Source organism: Parus major, chromosome 6 (genome assembly GCF_001522545.3).
Source record: "Parus major isolate Abel chromosome 6, Parus_major1.1, whole genome shotgun sequence".
Classification (NCBI taxonomy): domain Eukaryota; kingdom Metazoa; phylum Chordata; class Aves; order Passeriformes; family Paridae; genus Parus; species Parus major.
In genome coordinates this window covers 13,924,664-13,948,467 of record NC_031775.1, presented here as the reverse complement: position 1 = coordinate 13,948,467, position 23,804 = coordinate 13,924,664, and the positions used below count along the sequence as shown (strand labels likewise).

The 23,804-nt window shown below is 38.9% G+C and overlaps 1 protein-coding gene across 1 annotated transcript in view; it reads right to left on the bottom strand.

The window, feature by feature from the left end:
* The window catches only part of WDFY4 (WDFY family member 4), a 129,951-nt gene that overhangs the window by 45,133 nt on the left and 61,014 nt on the right, over positions 1-23,804 (bottom strand). The window contains exons 38-47 of the mRNA XM_015633651.2: positions 23,239-23,396; positions 22,563-22,801; positions 20,631-20,737; positions 19,478-19,669; positions 18,786-18,925; positions 8,279-8,356; positions 7,138-7,341; positions 6,215-6,266; positions 5,182-5,348; positions 789-937 (exon numbers count right to left, since the gene is read on the bottom strand). Coding sequence (XP_015489137.1) covers positions 789-937; positions 5,182-5,348; positions 6,215-6,266; positions 7,138-7,341; positions 8,279-8,356; positions 18,786-18,925; positions 19,478-19,669; positions 20,631-20,737; positions 22,563-22,801; positions 23,239-23,396 — 1,486 coding nt within the window. The remainder of the gene's footprint in view (positions 1-788; positions 938-5,181; positions 5,349-6,214; positions 6,267-7,137; positions 7,342-8,278; positions 8,357-18,785; positions 18,926-19,477; positions 19,670-20,630; positions 20,738-22,562; positions 22,802-23,238; positions 23,397-23,804) is intronic.

The following is a 23,804-nucleotide window of genomic DNA, read 5'->3' as shown; positions in this document are numbered from 1 at the left end:
ACTTGCAATTAATAATTAAGTAATTAATTGATTATTATTTTAGTTGTGTATATGTACTAGAATTGTAGTCAACAGCCTAGCCCACAGAAAATCCCTTAGAAAAGCAACCTAAGCTTTTATCAGATCCAGTCCAATAGATCCTTAAGTCACCTGATCAGATTGACTGATACTAGACTTAGTAAGATTCAGACGCAGAGCAGACAGGGAATAAAAATGCCGAGCTACTCACTGTCCCACTGGGCTTTGCACATGAGCACAAAATATGCACAAAGAGCTTGGTCTAACAGACTCATTTTCAATATTGATCACTTTCAATAAATAATGAGTCAAGAGATGACAGCAGTGTGCCAAATATTAATTACGATTCTGTCTTGGAGAAACAAACAAAAAACTTTTGAGACAAAAAAGCTAAAGGCTCTTGTACTAACTGTTCCATATGAATAAAAGATGTGAGTTATTCAGAAAGAAACTTTAACAACACTATAACATAACTGAAAACCAGCAATATATGTATGAGACTGTCCACCACCTCCATCTGTTGAAGATGGCTGCTCTCATGGTACCCCCAAAGCCTGTGAACAAGCACCTATGTTAGTTATGTTAAATAGTATTTTTAACAAATAGAAAGGATGACAAACTTCTTGCTGAGCTATTCTGCTTGAAATCCCCACAAAATCTGTGCAAATTTAAGATATCCATGTGCCAAAACTGAGGGGAGGGAAAGGGAAAGGTGTGGTGTTTTGGATTTTTTTGCCAAACTACCACAAAAGGGAAATAGAAAGACTCACCTGGACAAGCAGTGACGAGTACAGTAGACTTCCTCTAGAGGGGATAACACAAAGCACTCACAGATATAAAAGTGCTCTTTGCCAAAGAGCAGCACCCCTTCCAGTGCTGTATGGCCCTGCACAATTGCCACGGAGCACTTGAATGTCACCTAGAATAGAAGCAAGCCTAGTAAGGCCACGAGCTGGTAACACAGGAGGACAGAGGCAGCAGGGAGCCAGAGTCAGTGATGCAGAACAGATGTTTGTACCAAAAAACCTGCCATATTGATTGGCAGGTTCACAGGGATGAAGTCACAAAATCACCATACAGCTGACAGAAGTCCAGTCAGAATATATGAATCTATCAATCTAACTGTCTTAAAGATTTAGATAAACATTCTAGAATATTTTTAAAATTTTCCCTTGACATCCTAAGACTCAATTTCTTGTTTTCACTTTGAAATAAACTAACTTGGCCCTTAAAATAGAGAAATTTCTAAAACACAATTTAGGAACATGGGGAATTTTTCAACAAAGTATTTTGTTTATCATATATGTCTGCACATAGAAAGTGTTCTTGGGAATTGACCACTTTTGACAAATGAAAGAAAGTCTTCTTTTCTGGAACATTTTCTATGGCTGAGAGATGGTGCAGAAAGTAAAAAAAAATATAATTTAGAGACTGGAAAATGGTGTGGCCTGCAGAAAACTTTAAAGTTCTGATTTTAAATCAAGCAGTGGTTCATTGCAAAGAACTTCCCTTACATTTAGAAGCATGGAATTACTTATTTTTGTCTGCTCATAAAATATTCTATATTTACTCAGCTCCAAAAATCTAAGTCCACTGGTTAGTACAGTCAACTGGGAGGACCAAGGTCAACTCAGTGTTGTGCCCATTTTCAACCAGAACTTTCAATCAGCACCCTCTCTGTTCCCAGGAAGGGGGCAGTAGCTAATCATCTATTAGCCCAGCCTCAAAAATATTGCTCCCAAAAATCTTAAAACACTAATAATACCTTACACGCTAAGGAAACTACTCACTGCTGAGCTCCTCTGTGAATTAGCACAATTCTGGATTCACAGAATCCAGAAATGAGTGCAAGATTTTGCAAGCTTAGTCCATCAGAAGCTGCAAGGATCAGAGGGCTACATACAAAGTATGTAAATACCTCATTTACATAACAGAGAACTTTCCTGGTTCAGAAAGGTAATGCAATTGTTCTTAAGAGAACAGACTGTCAAGTATGAGAAGTATCACAAAATCTGTTTTTCTCTTAAGAGATAAGATCACTGAACTTATCTCTACCAAATTTTGTAAGATTGTATTATTTTATGGGGCATGCAAAATTGACCCAGAAATGGCATTGGTTTTACTAGATCATTTAAAGGCTATATGATTATATGGAGAGTAAGTATGGTTCTCCTTTGCTCTTTGCCTTTGTTCCTCACCTCACTATTTCTGGAGTCAAATCTGCAGCCTTCCTTGCCACCCCAAACAACACATGGTCTAACTAACATCAGCTGAAACAGACCTGCACTGCTTCACAAGCTTTTACTCTTTGATGTTAAGATAACACAAATATTAAATTCATAAGTAAATTAAATAAAATCTTGCTTCCACACTTAAATACTTTACTGAAAAGCAATTATTTTACCAACAAATAGGGTGCTGCATTTTGAAATCCCTTACTGGGCACAGAAGGCTGCTTTCTTCATTCTGGGTTTAAGGGAGGAAAAAAAAAAAAGTCCTGGGAGATTTCTGTGGGTAATTTTTCATGAAAATCTCTTCAATCTCTTTCCCCTCTAAATGATTTCTAAGAGGAAGGTAGCATTTTTCCATTACCTCTCCCACAGGAATGTCTGTCTCTGCAGGGATATGCCAACCACAGAACTCTGAACTGGAGTGACTGCCATTACGTGGTTAGAGACATATATGCTTGCCCTGAGAATACTGGGGAATTCTGCTCACATTAGCAAACCACATGGTTTCCTGAAGTAATTAAATAGGAAAAAGATTGCTTCTTCCCAAAAGGAAGGTAACTGAATATTGAAAGATCAGGCAGTTGCATGAAGCAGCTCCACAGACACAAAGGTGAAATGCAGGCTTCTAAGAAATCCACCTCAGCAAACCCAGAGATCATGTGTGTGGGTATAGGAGGCACATGGATCACGAAAGAGGCCTGCTTATGATCACTAATATGGTATGGCACAAATAAACACTTTGCTATTCTGCCTAAGGCAGAACCAGGGCACGTTAACAGACCTTGTTGAAGGGGAAGAGCACGTACATCTCTTTCACAAACTTTAAACTCTAAGCCTAAGTATTCTGTACCTTCCAAATACAAAAAGTCAATAGTGTCAATACCTTTCTTCAATTTTATTTTATTTCTTAAAATTTTTACTATTATCAAATAGATCTTCATTATTTGAAATACAAGAGCCCTTGAGCTGAGTAAATTTTTTTCATTTGGAGAATATGACTTATATTGTTGCTGAGGAGTAACAAAGATCTGACTGAGTTGTACTGCAGAATCTCCACCAGGACAGTGCTGTACCTGCAAATCTTGTACCTTCAGTCTTGCATTAAAAGACTGAGGAGCTTGAAATTACCATAAATAAAACAAAAACTTTCCTTTTCTGTGAAAACAGATCAAAACCCAGTTCACAGGCTACTAGAATCATTAATCAATGAAGCAAACATGACACAAAATAATTGAATAATTACCTTCTAAGTTATTGCCTAAAGCCCTACATCTTTTGATTGCTCTGTTCATTCATATGTACACAGGAGCACATTCACTTAAACTCACACACACTGACACACACACACACACAATCACACACACAGTGCAATTTCCTGCACTTTTCTGAGCAGTGCAGGAAATGAAATGGCTCCAGTTGCCTGCTTAAAGTGCAAACAGCTCAGAAGGCAGCCACTGACAAGGCAGGACCGCGGTGCACTAAGTGAGCACAGGACAGCTAATGTCACCCCCTGCTGCATTTGTTAATACTTCTGTCAGCTCGGCGAGGCAGTGACTGCTGCTGGAAAAAAACATGCCTGGCATTTCTGATGGCTTCCTGCAGAGTTACATGGAGAAGAGACAGACAGCCTGAAGGCTCAAAATGAGATCAGTGCGTGGAAATCATGCCTCACATTTCCATGCCTGTCTCCTTCTGCTGGGGAGAGGTATGGGGAGGAAGGGGAAAAAGGGGGAGGGGCAGAGGAATGAATTCTGTTACAGAAACACATTGCACCAAGAACTCTGAGACAAAGTCATATTAGAGACCACAATTGTGACCCCTTAGCCACTGGCAAAGCATTAAGAAAATCTAATATTGGTAAGAAAATCTGATATCAGGTATTGAGATATTTTAATAAAACAGCTATTGCTGTATCTCTGTACTATCACAGCACTCTTATGTCTGAGTTTAAATACTCAGTATTTGGCTTCCACTATGGGATGCTAACTCCTGGGCCACTGAGGGAATGATGCCACTGAAAGAGACAGGTTCACTGCAAAAGATCAGGGAATGAGGCCAGGTTGTCAATGTTACTGATGTCTCAATTAAATTGACAACATCAAAGCTACCATCTTCCAAAGAGTCACCCTTATTTACTCCACAACTCATCTCTTCCTTCAATGTTCCTGAATCTTAAGCCTCCTCCTTATTTTGGGAAGAAAACTTGGTGAAGGGCATTCAGTCCAGTACAAGAGCTAAGAAGGAACAGAGATGTCTTGAATAGATAACACATGATGGAAGCATCAAAGAGGAAGCACGGAAACTTTCCATGGTCTTAGAGGGGAGAATTTGTCCAGTACTCATGGGGAGACAGACAGACAGACATGTGAAAAGAGGAAGCTCGGAAAGTTTCCATGGTCTTAGAGGGGAGAATTTGTCCAGTACTCATGGGGAGACAGACAGACAGACATGTGAAAAGAGAAAGGAAACATTTTCTGGTATTTTTCAGGAAAACATCACTGTAAACATCACTGAACTAGCAACCTATCCAAAACTGGCATACTCTTCAGAGGTTTTAAATAATTTTGATTTAGGCACTGCTCTGAGCTTGAGTAAAGGTTGTAGAGCAGCACAGGAATTCTCGGAGTCTCAGAATTTGCTATATCTTAGGCAAATTCAGACAATAGTGTCTCATACGAAAGTACCTTGCTTGCCATGCCCAAATTTTTTTCTCTTACTTCAAGGAATTAATATTAATTGCTCTTCAAGAAAAGTTTGTACAGGAGTTCATACAGCGACTGGAAAATTGTATTTCCTCTGAGGAAACAGAGTAATGATGTGTGCTGTAGCCTGAATCCACCTGAACCCAGAACTGAAAGGAACAGATAGGCCTCCATATCACCCTCTAAAATGCCATGTCCCCAGAGAAAAATTTCTAGTTCTTTTTTTCTACCTTTTCACTCTCTGCAAACTCCTGCAATATAATTTGTCTCTCCACACACAGTTCCAAGAAGTCTTCTGAATGGAAACTTTCATGTAGAGCTGGGAAGAATGTTAGCTGGTCACAGTCCAGTCCTTTCTGATCCATGTCCCTCTCTGCTCCATTTAACATCAGCTCTCCTACATCAGTATAAAAGAGATTGCGGTTTTAGTGGCAGCCGGATGACACCAAAAGCATTTGCAATTTAGTCTTTCACTCAATCTATTCTACCTTGGGAAATAGCATTATTTATCTGCAAAAAACAGGCAAGAGAATTAAAATCTGTGACTGCTGAAGAAGGATGCTTATTTCAGGGAACCAAAGATGGATACATGCAGTCAGTCATAATTCAAACAAAATCCCTATAATCACAGATTAGGAAATCAGGAAAAAATTTAAATGGTAGTCTTTAAGGGACATGGACTGAACAGGATCTTCAGAAAACACAAACACAACCCACTTGTATCTTGCCCAAGCCATGTCCCAAGTTCTGAAAACTCATGAAATGCATGCAGACAAAAGGCACAATCAGCCTTCTTATTAAGGCAAACTGTAACTGTTTCATGCAGAAACTACAGAGTGCTTCCATCTTATTTGGAATTTAAAAAACAATGAGTTCCACTCGTGAGTTTGCCAGCTCCTTTCACAGTAAAAAGTATGTAATATTGCATATTTCCAAAAGCACTTCTTCCAAGTTTAAGCAATTGGGAGCTTTCCAGGTGCCCACAAGTGCCCAAAGCTTACACTTCAAAATAGCTTTTTTGCTTTAGATCTTTCAGGTGGCAACAAGAGAACAGAACTGTCTGAAGACAGTTGATATATCACCTATGAAGTTTCATCAGTTTTGCCACAGATGTTACAGGGACATTTTAGCCCAGAGCACCAACAGTAAGGGGTTTTTTTTGCTGGATTAAATTGTGACCTAGAAATCCATACCCTAATTCCAATTATCTTTGTCTGTTTATGTTCACTATCTTGATGAAGCAATGCAGTTCTAAAGGGTTACCTGGATTCATTTCAGCAGGGGATGTTGTTTCCTTTCTGTTTCCTAGAAGAACCTGAAAAGAGATCAGGTGTGACTGGAGTGGAACATGCAGATAGGTAAGCATAACTCAGAACCTTGTTGGCAGAGAAAAACACAGATTTAGAACTATGCTGCAAATAAATGCCTTGGAAATTCAAATAAACATCACTGGAAAGGAACCCAAAGGAACAAATGTCATCAATTAAGAACTGTTATCTTTCCAAACAAGATTGTGCATGAGGACAGTTATATTATAAAAGTCATACTATTCAGTATACAGAAAAACTGCCAGAATCCAAGCAGCACAAAAGATGCCTTATATATGGACACCTTATATTAAAATGCTTCAGCCTTTCATTGATAGGATTTGGTATTTTGACATTAGAGAAACAGACAGTAGTAAATACCCCCCATTTACAGTTCAATCTTAGCTTAAACCACCTTATTTCCCTTTTGGCCATTCACCACTTTTAGTAGCACTAGTAAGCATATGACTAACAGGACAGTGCAGCCTTCTATCTGGACTCTGCTGCATACTTTGGGAAGCACTATATCATGGAGATACTACTAGCAAAAAAGTACAGACAGTTTATACTGTCACCTGTCTGGGGAGATTTTGTACAAGAAAAGAGGAAAAAAAAAATTATTCTGTTGCTGTTCAATATTTGCAGCCCTTCTTATTCCCCAAAACCAGACCCCTTCAGTGGGTTCTCTGCACATGGAACAGCATATTCAGGAGTCAGGTGATGAGAACCAGAGGAAAGAGATGCACATAGTTGTCAAAGGTTGGACTCCATGCTTTGGAAGGGGTTTTCTAACCTCAATATTTCTCTAATTCTATAAAGTCACCAGCAACTGTTACAGACATGGTGCACCTCCTGCCAAAGCTTTCTAAAGCATTTTACCTCACTCTTCATTCGCATTGTTGTCACTTGGGTGTTCACATGTTGCATCCTCCTCCTCATTCGTGAGGGCCCCTCGTAACAATCAAGAATCCATCGTGGCTCTAATGATGGTGCAGCATCTCTCCATGGGCCCCCTCTGTAGAAAAGTTGCTCCTCAAGTATCATCCAGTCCTTGGCTGCTTTGCTGTAAGCACACTGCTGCATCTGTGGGACAGAACCACTTTGTGTCAACTTTTGGACACTTCCCTCCTCTCAGCCATCAGTGGCACCACCCCAGTGATTCAGAGGGATCTACCCAACCCACCAGATGGGACCACTGCAGAGACAGTGCTGCAGAACTAACAAACACAAGTCCAACTGACCACTGGAAGTGTGCTGTAGGAGATGTTAGTAGTGATAAAATAGTGATAGTCTGAATAGACAATACAGTGACAAATAAAAGACTGTCACAAACTTGAAAACAGCTGCTTTCATTAAATTTCCAACTCAAAAGCAGTGAGCCAGGAGAACTGCATCACAGAGGATTTTATTCACTCCATTATTTTTCTGGCAAACATGTGTGACAAATGGCAACAACTGGGTTCACTGAAAACAGTCGGAATGATTCAGTTGTAAGTGTACTATACTCCCTTTGAGCGAGCCATAAACTTAGTTCTTTCTATTTAGGTTGTGTTCAAGGAGTTAGGAAGCACTAACATATCAGTTTAAAGGAGAGAAGAGGTGAGCATTTCAAAGAGGCAAAACTTTGTTGATCCCTGATAGCCAAACCTGAAATAGAAACATACCTGATGTTTTACTATCTATGAGCTTAAGATCTATTTAAAAAAATTTACTGGCTACTAAAGGGAAAAAAAATGAAAGGTCAAAGTTCTCGCTTCCATTTCTGCCATTGGAAGAGTGGAATAATTAATTTAAAAAAAGTAAAAAAATGGTCCTGAAAATGAAGCGGGGAGTCTGATTGCTGAGTGATGCAGTATCACACTTCAGCAGTAATGTCAGGAGAGAAGTGTTAACTCATCAACTCTCAGCAATTCTTTAGGCACAATATTGATCTCACTTCTACAATTCTCAGTTTCTCAGGGCAGTCCAAGGGTAACCCTTCAACAACAGAAAGCTGTTGCCCAATATTCCTGTCCTTTACCTGGACATGGTCCTTGTACAGAGAAGCATACAGCTCTTGCCCAACTCTTCGGTACCGTTCCATACATGACACAAATCCCTAGAGGAAATATCAGAACACATTATGCCACAGTGCTGCAGATGTAAATCCTGTGAGGGACAGAGGCAGGCATTAGTTGCTCTTTTACAAGAACAGGTAAGGAATATGGCCTGTGTCTGCAAGTTTGATGGCTCTGCAGGCAGTGTAGAAATGCCTGAGAGCATCTCAATCTCCTGAGAGCAAGTTGCACACTCACACCTGGAATATAAACATAGACATCATTTTAACAAGGGTCATTAGTGGAGCTACTCAGAACTTTCTCAGAAAGAGACAGAAAACACCAAATAGAATTTAAGACTATTCTTTTTGCAGCTGAATTAGTACTGCAAATAGCATAAATGACAATCATTTGTTGTAGAGACCCCAACTGAGATAGGGATCTATAGTGAGATTATACAGGAGAGGTGAGTGTCCCCAGTGCCATATGAAGAGTGTCACATCCAGCTGAACTTCCCTGACAAATGTGAGATTGTTGTGAGTCACAGCAAGAGGCTAAACTCACTGAAATTCCCAGCCTCGTACTACCTAAAGCCATGGATCAGGTAGGTAACTTTTAAATGCAGGGACTCTGTGCCACACTGGCAGTGATCCCTCACAGCAAACTGTCTGGCTGTTGCTTGCACTGGGCTCTAATTAAGTTAACATACAAGGTCTGGGTGTTGTGCTGATTACTGCTGGCTGCCAGCCAGGTCTGTAACCCTGCCGCCAAGTCACATTTATTGGTGTTTCCCTGCAGGAAGCTCCTGTTTTACACTGATGAACGTCATTATATTTTTGTTTGTTTAAAGCATCATTAAACCTGTAATCACAGTTGTGGCCTCACAAAACTATTCCATAATTCATATAAAACTCCCATAAAAGCTGACCTAGAAAGCAACAGCATCTCTGTGCTCTTAAACCAGTCCTGGTATAGGAGAAAAGCTGAGATCCTGGCTCTATGTGGACTTGGAGCAAAACCATTCAGAGTAGAAAATTAATTCCTCCATTTTAGATATTCACAGACTATTCAAGCCAAGTCAGTGCAGCTGTTTCAAAGTTGCTCAGAGTCTCTATTTCATTCATGGTCATCAGTGAGACCCCTAAGGTCAAAGTCCACATCACAAAGATTCTCATTGACCCAGTTCCTAGCCCTTGAAACATATGAAGGGTCCTAAGAAGGAAAATTTCTGCTAGCCACATCTGGTCATCTGAAGACTAACCACTTTGGCTTCCAAATGAGCTATAGTTAGCCAGCTTCAACCAGATGAACACATCCCTATTGATCTCACAGGAAAACCATCTGGTTGTAAAGTGCAATGAACAGTTAAGAAAATTGGAGATGACTGTGATCGCAAAAAAAATAATTAAAAAAAGCCACAAATGCTAAACAAACACACAAAAACAAAACCTGAAAAAGATAACCAATAAACGTGGAGAATATAAACCAGGCTATTATTTACTAAGTGTTCAGTCAAAACAATTATACTGTAATGCCTAGTGAATAACTAAAAATTTATTCAAACAAGTTTCTAACAAATAAACAGATTCCATTAAAAATTGTAGGTGCTTATCCTTTAAAAGAGCTTTTTATGGAGTAGATTAAACACAGCAGTGCCACAATAAAATCTATTTTAAGAACATACCAGCTTTGATAATTGTTAATGTAGTGTAATGTAAGGTTTGAGTTTCATTTGCAGAAAAGCGGTAAATGTAAGAACTGTAACACACATTTTTGGGAAGAGCATACTAAAGGGCCTTATTGATCAATCCTTTCCTAAAAATCTGAGTAGGAAACCATCCTTTAAGTCTTTTTTATATAGATTTCTCTACTTTGCAGCCTTAGGCAATCACATTGTAAGTAAAATCAGATCATTTTGTTGCCACATATTCCCCAGCCAATATTTAGAGCTTGAAAAGGTGATAGAATTCACAAGTTATTTTCCTATTAAAAAACCAAAACAAATCATAGACTCAAAAACTATTTCTTTCCTTGCTGCATGGAGTCCTCAAATAGGAGCGAAAATGATTAGCACTGAGGAAACTCAGGGTGTGAATTTTCTGTAATTTCTTTCGAGCAAAACAATTGAGAGGCTCTTTTTAATGAGAAGCAGTTGAAAGGAAAAAAAGATTGAGTTGTGACTTATAAGTTAACAAAACTCTACTGAGCTTTGGATTGCTTTATGCCTGATTTTATTTTATTTTTTTTAATATATATAGATCAGTTAACACTCCTGCACCTCATAAATATTCAGGCTTGCCATAATATGCTCGTATTGCATGATACAGACACCACACACAGCACAGTTCTGTCCTCAAGAAACATTATGTCACTGGGACTCTGCACTTGGAGGCTTTCTTGGTATGTGTTGTGTTACAGAATACACATAAACACAAAAGTATGTGCCAAAACTCTTAATAAATGAAAATAATCATCAAGACAAATTAATTTTGGACTTGTAAGAGACACAAGGATAGCCCAAATGTTTGAATCCCTCGCTGTGCCAAGTGAATTATCCCATGGATGATAGTGACAATTCACACGTACTTGTTTTGAAGCATGTGTTTTCAGTCATCTGTTGGTAAGGACTAGAACTAGTGATTTTAGTCTACTACTTTAGCTCTTCTGAGTAAAATAAATACTGTAAGTACATGAACATATATAGTAAGAGCATTAATGAACCATCACAGCTATAACCCTTGTGCAGTACTTTCAACCAGTACATCTTAGAGATCTTTATGAAAGAAAGCAAAGTCTTTAGTTTACAGATGGGGAAACTGAGTTTCTGGAACATCAGAGAATCCAGGAATGGTTTGGGTTGGATAGGACCTTAAAGATCACCCAGTTCCAACCCCCTGCCATGGGCAGGAATATCTTCTACTAGACCAAGATACTCAGAGCCCCATCCAGACTGGTCTTGAACAGCTCCAGGGATGGAGAGTCCACAACCTCCTGTCACTAGGACATGGCTACAGGGAAAGGATGTATGATGGGGAAAACCCAACCTGAATTAATTTGAAACAGCCTGATAAGGCCACAGAGAAGATGCCTATGGTGAGAGCATGCAGTAGTGGCAGGGGGAACTCTTTTGATGGACCAGTTTGGAAGTCTCTTCTACATTTATGTTCCCAGTGGTAGAGAGTACTCTAGCATAGCTGATGTACCAGATATTAGATCTCATATCCCAGGAAGAGTTCATGTACTTAATTCCTCTAACCTGGGCTTTCACACTTCTAAAAGGAAGGTTTTTTAACCTAATTATGACTATTTAAGCAATCACTAGGTTTTCAGAAAGTATTTCATGGGCATAAAAGACCAGAACAGCATGTAGTGAGCTCTTAAGGATGCCAGAACCTACATGTGAATAGCGTATGTGACAGTAGCAAAGAGCTTGTGTATGGCAGAAACAGATCTGATGACTGATTCAAAAAATCATCCCTATCTTTAGGGAAGTGCTTAGGCATGCATTTCACAACTTTTATGTAGAGGTTGTCTGCTAGTGAAGGGGGCAGCCTTGCCTTTAAACCAAGCATTAAAGATATCAACTCACAGATAATATATATGCAGCACTTGAACTTAAAAAGTGACAATTAAAAATAAGTAAAATCTCTAGGGATCATAACTCTGAAAGAAGAAAATAGGAAATTAGCATCATTAGAATGAGAAAAAAATTACATTATACCAATGTGATAAACTTCACATCTTGAATCAAACAAAGGAGAAAAGGAGATTAAATAGAACACTAAGGAAATGCCATTTTATAAAGAGCAAATTGATCCAATTTTTTTAGTATGTATTTCCCAGCAGCTCAACATTAAATGGCATCCACTTGTGGTGCAGCATTGCCCTTCTCCGCAGCCCCATATGCCACCTCGTTCTGCAGGACTGCATGTCCTAATCAGTGTGGATGAGGATGTGACCTAGTCAAGAAGGAGAGAGTTTCTCACAAAATCAAATTATCTTTTCAGGCATCATCTAGAGCCAATAATTTTTTCATAGCACATTTCTGAACCGCTATGACTTACACAGGCACAGAGCCAGATTGTCAGTAAAGTTTTGAGCCTAAACTCTTTGAAGATATGAAAACTATCTTGTATTCATGACAGTTCTCATGCTCCTTTTTCCACACATCTACCCAGAATGTGCCATTAAAGCTCAATACTTCTGATCCTTTCTTGCTAAATCAATCAATCCATTCCTCATCGTGCTTGCTACAGAAGACACAATTACAGCTACCATCGCAGCTTTACAGAGAAGCATCCGAGTGCTACAGTAAACTACTAGAGCTGGATGAAGTCTCCAATGCACCAGCCCTGTTCTATTCAGTCAAAGTGTGTAACACCTCCAAATCTGCTCCTGCTATTAAATCTGACACAGTGACTAGGTACACTGCTACCCTGTGCAAACAATAAGCCACCCATCTTGAGAGCAGATTACTTTTCAAGTAAGTGACTATGCACTAGGCAGCAAGTGCCTTCATTTCATAAGAGGAAAAATCGTTCCATTACTCCCCAGGTAACAATCATCAAGCTAAGGCAGACAGTGTTTTCCTTAGCAGATTGAAGAGCTGTTTATCCTGGTCCTTCACATACACTCTCCACACTGAAGGTTGTTTGTAGGCTCTTTTGAATCACAAAATTGTTATTGCCGTGTGGATTTTATTGTTGCTTTGCCAAAATTCATTTAGCTTTTCAACAGACTGAGTTCCAGCAGTTAAGTGTTGCATGGAAGCTTCGTGCCTCAGCCCACTAGGAGGCTAATGCAGTGTGCCAACTGCTCCTAAGGATCATGGATGGATTCCTGGCATTGCCAGTTGGCTGGGGAATAGCAGACCTAATGAGAAAATCCTCCATATTTCAGTGCATCATAAATGTACCCACACACAGGGGTGGGGTTCAAAGGGTAAACCTAAAGTGTGGTGTGTACATGTGATGAGATTTCCACACTGCATTTATCAGCTAAGCCCAGGCAGTACAGAAGCCAGTCTACTCCTATAGCAACCATATGTCCGTACGTGTGCATGCAGACACTCAGCCCTTCAACAGATGATCCTACTGAACAGATTATTTCCTGGGAGAACAGATAACTTGCCTCCTCATAGCAAAAAAGCACGATGAGAGTCAAGGCATGTCCTTTAATCCTCTCTCTGAGAATGGCTTCTGTGACTTTGGGATAATTCATTCAACCTCTCGAGGACTCAGTTTCCATCATGTTACTGCAGAAGCATTAGGTTTTACTCTGAAGTAAAGTGAAGGCCAGACTTTGGCATTATAGGGAGTAGCAGGGGAGCCTTTTCTTGCCTTCACTTGTTCCTACTCACTGTTTTCCTGTTTCTGTTTAAAATGTGGAAGTCCTACAGGTGTACATAACTTAGGGTTCTGTTACACACTATTATCTAAATGCATTTGTCCAAGAACCTCATGCACTGGCATTTTCTGATTACATTTGGATCATAGCTTTTATTTAAGAAAAAAATGCCCTTCTAGTCGTGTAGCTGATGAAAGAAATCTGTAAACACCAGTATATGCCTAGAGGTCAGAGTACAGAAAAAAAGAAACATCTCTCTCCTGACTTAAATAAGATAACAGTTTTCCTAAAATTACTTAAATTTAAGGGTTATAAAACTACTTCTGGAGTTTTTTAGTGCATGTAGTTCAAGGTGCTCTGCAGCAGAAAGCATAATTAGAACACAAATAGACACAAGCAAACTTTAATTTGGCTAGAAAAGATGAGAACAAAAAGAAATTAATGGTCACAGAGTCAGCAACCTATACTCTCACTTAGAAGAAACATTTAAGTCAATCTTGCAGAGATTCCTAGGACCTCTCTTGATTTTCTGTTCTTTATTTTTCATTTTAAATTGACACTTCAGTCTTTTGAATTCAAACCATTTCTTTCTGAAATTATTACAAATAAAATGTTGAATTAAAAAATTGGAAGAAAACAGACCTATTTGAAACAATATGAAAAATTATTTGCCTATGTATTCAACAAAGAAAAGAATAATCTGTTTCAGTGGCTTTCAGGGGTTTTCATTTTTCTAGGGTTTTTCTGCAATCAAATAAAACTCCTTTTTCATCCATGTTAACACCACTCAACTCATCTGGCATCAGTTCTGTTGTGTGACAATAAAACTCTGTAACCAATAGCTCTTGAAAGATGAGACTTCAGTGCCAACAGCTTTAAACATGAAATTCCACTCACTAAAATCCTATATCCAATCTTAAGCCTGATCCAGACACAATCTCTAGCTTGAAAGGCAAAAGTATATTTTAAAACAATATGCAGGAGAAATAACAGGCAACATTTTCATACAATGTGTGACTTCACTTCCACAGGAGACCACTGAGTTTAAAAACACAGGAAAATTCCCTCTGAAGAGCCACCCACAAAGAACTTCTAAGTGATATCTTTTGTGTTTCAGATTTTAAGATGAAACTGATCTCAATCAAGAGTGTAACAATTCTGCTAGGACAGGTTTTCTCCTGTGCTATCAGGCAGCATCGCCTGTAGCAGCCTCTAATGAATTTTTAGGGGACAGGCAGAAGGGCCTGTGAATCTGAGTCAGCCTAAGGGCTTGTATTCATCCTATTTATATTCCAGTTTTCAGCTAAACACTTATCTTCAGTGAATGGTGAAATGATCCCCACATGTTTCAGAAAGTTCAGTGATTTGTATCACATAATATGAAATAGCTCTATATTTTATATTTTCATGCAATTCTTATCTAACACTGACCTGTTGAATTATTTCTTTATGATCTAGTAAACAATCTGAAAATGATAAATGAGCAGTGTGTCAGATATGCGTGTAAGAGGACATGAAAATTTCTTTGTTCAAAGTTAAAGAAACTTTTTTTCAGCTTGCTACAGCACTCTGTAATTTAGCTTTGAGCCAGTTATTAAACAAGACAATAATATTATAATGGAAATTGTTTAATATACATCATTAATAGTAAAGTGCCTGCTTTCATTGAAGTAAAAAAATGTGTGCTATGAGCAGATTTGAAATGAATATTTGATTCCAAAGTTCCCTTGTGCATTTAATGACATGCTAATTTACATTTTAATTACTTCCTAAGAAATCAAAGCATTTGTTGACAGAAGAACATAATGTCAACTTCACGGTGCACTGTTGGTGGATAGTTAATGAACTTAATTAGATAATTAGTGATGTTAATTATCCTTCTATTATGAAGATAAACATGTTACACAAATGATGCTCTTTTCAAAGAAATATCATTAAATGTTTGCTTGTTTTAACTCAGTTAACTTGAAAAGCTGATAAAAGACCAACTGAGTGATTGGTAAGGAAAAGATTTAAGTAACATTTCTGGCTTTGCAATTACAAATTAGGAGGTCTCAACCTCTTAATTCTGAAGAATGGGATTAAAAAGGGGATTAAAAAGACCTTTTCTGTTTCAAGTTATGTGGGCCTTTAGCATAGAGGAATGCAGTTAATCAACAAAAACAGTAGAGGACAGGCATGGTCAGGCCTCCTGTAAAACTGAGAAGGCTCTGCATTTCTATAAAGACAACAGCTATATCTACAGTTCTGAGGCAGTGTGTTTTACAGGCATTAGAAGTATGGTGCTTGTAACCTTGCTCAGAAACCCATCCTAAAGAGCCTCAGGATGGGGTGTGAAGAAGCTCTGATTTACAGTTGACTGAAATACAATTGCTACACTGATCCTTTGCTGCTTTTGTAGCTTTTTTATGATATCAAAAACAGTCACGGTCATTGTTAACCTAAAAATTAAATACCTATACTAGAATTTGACAGCAAAACTGGGCAGGAGGGGGAAAAGAGGAGAAAGAGCAAGAGATCAAAAGGCTCACTTTGAAGCAGGAAAGTCAGTGATTTGAAATCTTTGGCACTGTGTTCAGTCTTAGACCTTCCTGCTGGCAAATTTACCCAAGTCTGTCACCTGTAAACATCAAAAAATCCAACTTTGTACAGTGCTCCTCATGCTCCTGCATGACTACTTGGATTTCCAAGAAAATACAATTACCAGAGCAGATCACTGCCATTCTACTAGCAGAAATGTAATTACACTTTCTTTTCTAAATGATCATGCCTCCCAGACAAAGCCACAAGTCAAGCATGAGACAGCACAGTGTATTCAGAAATGTGCAGAAAACACAGCTGCATTTGATGGCTAATTCTCACACTTGCCACCAAATAGCAGGAAATTTGTTTTGCTGAGAACGGAGAACATGAGCAAAAGTACAACAGAAGTCTGATCCTTTGCTGGAGTGAATAGTTTGAATTTTGCTGTTTTTTCCAGATTGAGGATTGGGTCTCAAAAGCACTCTTCCCTTCTTGTAAAAAATTACAAGGAAAAATTTAAGAGGATTATTTTGCTGCTTGCTTTTAGTATGTTTTAATCTGCAGCAAATACTACCGCCCCTTCAATGTCGGTTTATTTTTCATTTGATAAAGGAATCAAGTTAATAACCCTGTAAACCACCAGGTTCTTCTTTCTGCTGGGCACACACCTCTGAAATCTTGGGTGAATTTCTGCACTTCTCTTTGCTCCGTTAGGAGCAAATATTTTTATTTTGCTATGGGATTTAAATTCTTTGTTCCTCACTCTGTAGTTCATACTGTTATTTTTCCTTTAATCTCCATGTTACGACCTGGTGCCTACTGCTGTAGTACGTAAGTCCATAATTGGCAGTAGTGAACACAAAAGTCACCTGACACAGAAAATTATACAAAAATTACATTACAGTACTTTTTAAAGTGATTACCAAAGTTGACAAAAATACAAGTTAAAAATACAAATACCATTTACTTTTAATGTAACTTTTTTAATTGAAGTGTATGAAGGAAGAGGGCTGTTGAGAGGCAGCTTAACATTTTCTTCCTCTTAGATTTCACCTCTCAAAAAAGTGCATCAAACTCTGAAAGACAGACTGGAGGGAGAAAGGAGAAGAACATTTGGAACTGTAGTTTTATATCTCATTGAGAAGAACAATTTATCAGAGCTATGCAGCTGTCAGTATTTGACATGATAAGGAATAACACCAAGTGACTAATGTTTCTTCCAAACCCAGCTCCTTTAATTACAAGCAGCTTCCTTGCAGAAGAGAGACAGAAGATATAGAAACACCAATTTCATGCACTTGTGCCTGAATAATGTCTCCGTGCTGCCTTTTCCAGATGGCAACCTTTTCACTGGAGGAACTAATGATGTAGGCATATTTAGGGAAAAACCAATAACAGAGTCTTTAACCTTCAACAGCAAAAAGCATGTTGTACAAAATGTTCCTTGGGATACATTTACAAATATCAATTACATTGCTCACTGAGGTGTAATCAGCTGTAATAATCAAAATTAATTTTAAAAAATAATTAAACAGACCCCAGGGCAAATAGTCAACACTCTTGTAGTATGACATCACAGTATACATATGTACCTGGGAAGAGCTTGTTCACTCTGTAAGCAGCAAAGTGATTTTAAGGAGAGGGATTCTGTGGCATGCTGAAAAAACCTTGCAGCTCAGTTTCAGACACATTAGCTGGGTGTCACAGTCTTAATGATAAACACACCTGGAAGTGAACCAGGCATCACCAAGCATAAAGCTGCAATCTTCTATAGCTTGAGCTAGAGGGTTAAGGCTCATAACAGATTCATTGTCTCAGGAAGAAAAAAAAACCACCTTATAATGTTGAACACCACAGCAACACAAGCTTGGTTTAAAGCTCTGAATATTCTGTCAGTGCACTTCTGCCCTCTATCTCGTTACTCTACCACTAGTACACTTGAAAGGTAACATCTATCTAGTGCTTTTTATATATATTTTTGACAATGCTAAGCAAAACCATGGAAATGGACCCTTCTTTTAGCAAAGGAGGAGCTTACGCTTGGAAAAGATAATTCACATCTTCCTTGCTGACAGTAGGAACTATGCATACCCTCCAAACCCATGCCTGGATTATATACCAAGACTTCTTTCCATATCTCTAGGGGCTAAATTAAAATTTAGACCTCTAATACTTCATATTGAGTAGAAAATGTAAGGCTAGTACTATGATAACACCTGAGCCTTTCTACAAATTCAGTGCCTGAAGGACAAGGTTTACATAGGTGATGCAAGTCAGCAGCAAAGCTGGCATCTCCTCACCTTGCTCCGCCCCAAGCAGAGGTCTGTAAGCACAAACAAATCTGGGCTGCTTAGGTTTTTCAAGTGCCATAATTGGGCCCTATGCAGCAAGAATGCATTATTAGACTGTGAACAGGCTGCCAAAAAGTTCTTCATGTCACTATTTCTTTGAGATTATTTCTAGCAGCCTAGAAAAGGAACCTCAACTGCAATAGCTGTCTAGTTTACAATGCAACATGTCAACCAACAGATAGACTCAGAAGCCTCCCAAATCTATCAAAACTCTCCAGAGCTATATAAAAGGCAGACCAGTGACCCAGAAAAGACAAAGAGCAAAATTTACCTCTGATTTGCAAGGCATTTCCTTTGTGTTTCGGCCAGGTATGAACCTAATAGCTGAAGAGAGGCTTTCACTCCAGGAATTGTGCTTGCTCTGGGACAGGCTTGGCCCTGCTTTATTCTGGAGAAGTTTCTTTTCAGATACTGCAAGGGAAAACAGACAAAAAAGGCTTTTAAGACTTGAAGTTGAACCTGTCAGAAAACAGAGGGGTTCTATCCCCATTACACAAGACAAAAAACATGGTAGTGTGTCACTTCAGATGAATAATTTTCTATTTTTATGAGAATTGCTTTAACACATACTTCTCAAGCTTTTATTTAAAAGCCTCACAGAGGTCTGCTGTAAATGAGTTTCATCACACAGAATTGAATTTTGAAGGACTGCAACACTACACACATCGCAATGCCCTTCTTTCAACCATATCCTTTCTTTTACATCTTCCTATGGGTTACAATCATCTCAGGAGATGTCTCTTTCTTTCAGTACAACATAAGCCCTGTGACACCACCAGGTGATTACAGAAAGGCTGGTTATGGCACAGAAAGCAATCACAGCCCTAAATGAGAGAAATTGAGACTCTGCTTTCTCAGCAAATGAGAAAAGGCATAACCAAGAAACCGCAGCTTTCCATCAGACACCCCGTTTACCACAATGTTTTGCTTACTACAATATGTGTTCCATAAAAGAACAGAGACCTAGCAAGTGCTGCCAAGCTTTTGTCATAATTTCTTCCCATAAAGGAGTGATCTCTGTTATCTTCATGTCCCTTTCTTTGTCACTTCCTTTTACAGAAAGATCCATCTTGTAAGTGTCCTCCAGAGCCTGCCGCCTCTGAGAAATGAGCTGCTTCCAGATGATTTCTATCATTCTCAGGATCTCCTGGCGGACTAGGAAATAAAAGTAACACCATAAAAGTAATTATTCTTTTATGTTTTCAAGCCAAGCAACAGGTAAAGCAAAAACATCTTGTTTGGAAAAGCACTGGTAACTGCCAGAGTCAGTGGAGTTGTTTCTTTTTGTCCACACCCCCTAGAAGTTCTAAGATAGACTAGTTAATCTAATACAGAAAACAGCAGGACATTTCTTTTATGAATTTCAAGTCCTTGAAAGAAACAAGTAGGAGTGACTGGTTTTAACTGGTTTCTGATTTGGAAAACCATTTAATCAGAATTTTGATGATCTTATTATCACACGTAGAATGCTAAAGCATATAAAGGACATTCCTTTATATTGCCAAACATCACTGGAGATAGAGGGGCAAAGGTAACCCAGCTGTGAAACAATCTGGCATAGCAGGAGAATACTGTACAAGGAAGTGCTGAGTTGTTTTGATCTATTTCCCTGCAAACCAGACTGATTAGTTGTATCTTAACCAAACCAATATATATTAAAAAATAAAAATTTAAAAAAGACAACACTGTTGTGCTGCAGGGTTCAGCTGACCACACTGAATCCAACCCAATTTTTTTTCTGTTTTTCTGAAATGCTCAAATACTTTCTGCATATATCAGACAAATCCTGTATGGGCCTTGGAAAACAAACAAACACACACACACAAAACTAAAAATATTTATATGTATCTGGCTCCTTATACTGGCTATAACAGGGAGGAGAGATTTCCAAACTCATACCCACTGCTCCTGAGGATGCTGGGTGTGACTTTTGAATAAAAAGGCTGGATGCAAACACAAGTAATTTTTTAGCACAACTTTCCTTTCTCTGTGCTGTGCCTGCAGTGCCTGTACACCAAAGAGGAAATAAGTGGCACTTGCTCAAGCTGCTCTGATAACTGCTTAAGACAGGTATTTTCCTTCTCTCTAAGCCACAGGCAACATGTGCATAAATTACCATCATCTGGACTAGGCACCACCTTCTCCTCTTCACTGGGTGCAAGGAAAATCTGGTGATAAGAAGCCAGCTTTGGTTTTGCATCCAACCCAAAACCTTCCGAACAGCTGTGACAAAGGGGAAAAAAAAAAAAAGAAGGGCAGGTGAGGAAACCAGACTTAGAACAAACTGAGGACAGTGAACGAGCTACAGGCATTTCTGCACATCCAGTCCTACTTCATTCATTTAGTAGATGAGTATTTTCATGTTTGAGAGCTTACACCAGTCATGTAATACCATGGAATTTTTACAAAGTGAGAACTGGACAACTGGCAGTCTGGTTTTCAAAGTCAAGGAACAGTCATTCATGACCCTGTAGATCACTCTCCTGTATGTACCTTATCCCTGCACTTTACTGCACTTGTATCTACCATTCACCCCAATTAGGTAGAACACAGGGCTGTCCTGATGTATCCAGTCTGCATCCAGCCTTCCTGCACCTCCCCTGGGCGTCTTGTACTTGGTCTCTTCACTCTGAATTCCTTTGCTAGAGGTATCTGCCACCATGTGGAAATCAGTGTCTTGCTGTACTCTACACTTGACTGCTTAGTCCAAGTTTTTTGAATCAATGATGATTCATTCTGTTTCTAAAGCGCTCAGCCCAAAAAAGCTATAATCTTAGCACCATGGGTACAATTAGCATGTAGATGTGATTATTGAGAACATCACCATGGCCAAGAGGACTTCTGCTTTGGGACTGGAGGCTGTGCCACAATCTGCCAGTCAGGAGGTAAAAGACTCTAGGAACTTCAGTACAGCAGTAATACTTCAGAAAAAAAAAAAAAATGCAACAGGCTTGCATAAGGTATCTAGGCAATCTGGACTTCGTCTCAGAACTGCTGTCAATAATAGAATATATAGCCACTAGTAACACACTAGGTTCTTTAAATTCTGAACAGGCCCTACTTGGGGGGCCTGGGAGATTCAAATCTTTGGGTATGCAAAGCTGACGTTTTTATTTCTGATTTTCTTTAAAATACCACTGGAATCCTTATTCCCTGGATTTGTGATGTTTAGCTATTGGAAAACAAATCCTTCCGTACCTTAGTTTCCAAAAAAAAGTTTTTGCTCTTACTCCATAAAAGCAATCCTTGCCCCATCTCAACAAGGCTGGCCTGGAAATTATTATCTGACTGGATTAAGAACATCCAGAAAAGATCTCAGGAAGCACAGCTCATTTCTGGTGTGATACTGTATTAATGGATTGAATTCAGACCATCAAAGCAGTACAGAAGGTTATCATTGAAACAAGAAACATTAAAGTGAAAAATGCACTTGCCAATATTTGCTTTTTTTCACAAAACTAAACTTCCAAGGTAAGTGTCCAGCTTACATTAGCACAAGTACATCTGTTGTATCAACATCTGTAAGAATACCAAACAGCGGGTATGGATATTCTAGCCCTACCCAGTGGCAAAGGGCAAAATCCCCCACATCAGACAAACTAAAAATGTTGCAACTCACATCCAACTAACAATAACACAAAAGATCCTGAGATCCATTCACACTTCTATAAGTTTTAAGTGTACCCACACACAAATGACTGCTGGATCAGAAAAAAAAAATCTCACTAAATTATCCCATGCAGATGTCTTGGAGAATGGGAACCCACATGATTGTGGAGTGAACCCACATCCCAGGAAGATTTCCAGATGTTCATTTTCCTGATGGGTTTGTGAGCCAGTTCCACTGAAATCAGTTCAAGCTTGTTAACTGCTGTTCCTACTCTGAAGTGAGTAAGGTGCTGGAAATGCTGGCTCCAGCTCAATCTCAGCTTCTAGTGATTCCCCAGACTGAATATTGCCTAAGTTATGTGACATCTCCCCCTCTGCACCCACCTGCATAGGTACAGCACAGAGATAAAAAGAACCATAATAAGATGAACATTTGTACCTGCCTGAGTTCAGTTGGCAAAGGCAGTACATCAGGCAGATGACAAAATTACTATTTGAGTTGTAAGTTGCAAAAATAATGTCCCACTGCTCTTGCAGAACAATGAGAGTATTCAGAACATTAAACTGTTCCGGCAGTGATTGTTGTGGTCTGGACAAGCAGTATAGGATGGCTCTGTTTAAGCAGCTGTACAGGGCACTGAGGAAAACTTCCTTTTGAGAAACAGAGCTTTCTAAGACCTGTGAAAACACAAAACAGAAGAATACTTGGCTTGCTCAAAGAACTTTCTCCCCAAGGATCCACTCCCCCCACTTCATTTAAGCTGTTAGAAATTTATTTCAGCAAAATTCCCCTGAACTACCTGTTACATAATTATATTTTTATGTAGTTCTGCTTAAGTCCCCAGAGCTGTGGAAGAAATTAATTTATCCCGGTTCAGCAATACACAGCCAACAGTGTCACAAAAGAGTAAGCTATCCTTTCTTTATGCTGCACCATCTATCTCTAATTATAATTTACAGCTGTTATGTTCTCATGCAAAAAAACCAGGAATAACAACAATTACCAAATGGATTACAGCCGTCTTCTTCAGAATTGCAGTGTCACGACCTCAGTGTAAAAAACCAGCATGTTACAGCATGTTCATAAAAGCTGGGGAGGAAAAAAGGTGACTCACCCACATAATCTGTTTGGCAATGAAGATCAGGATTTGCTTGGGGTCAGCAGCAAACATTCTGCTGTTCAGCTTCTCAACCAGCTTCTGAACAAAATAAGTATTATTCATCATGGATAGGGGTGCAGCTGATTCTGAAGTACCATGAGGATCACTGCTCCCTGGAGAGGATATAAAAAGATTGATTATTCCAAAACAAGAGGAAATTAAGAAGTGAAATGTGAGATTACCACATCTGAGAAGGAACAGTCTGATGCCACAACACCTCAGAGCTGGGACATGTCTAAGAAGACTCTAGGTACAGCAGAGACAATTTACTCAGACTGGAAATGGCAGCTCCATCTTAAGAACTGAACCAATCTCACTAAATTCTGTAATGAAGAACTGGTTTAACAACTCAGAAAGGAGAGTAGAAACAACTAAGTTAATAGGGCTGTTTCCAGAAGCATTCAAGAAAGAAACCTAGGTTTCATTCTGCATACTCCCTTTTTAATATTCAGAATCTCTTGTCAAAAAAAAAAAAGAAAGAGGCTCTCCAGAAAAAAAATTATAAAATTATAATAATTTTT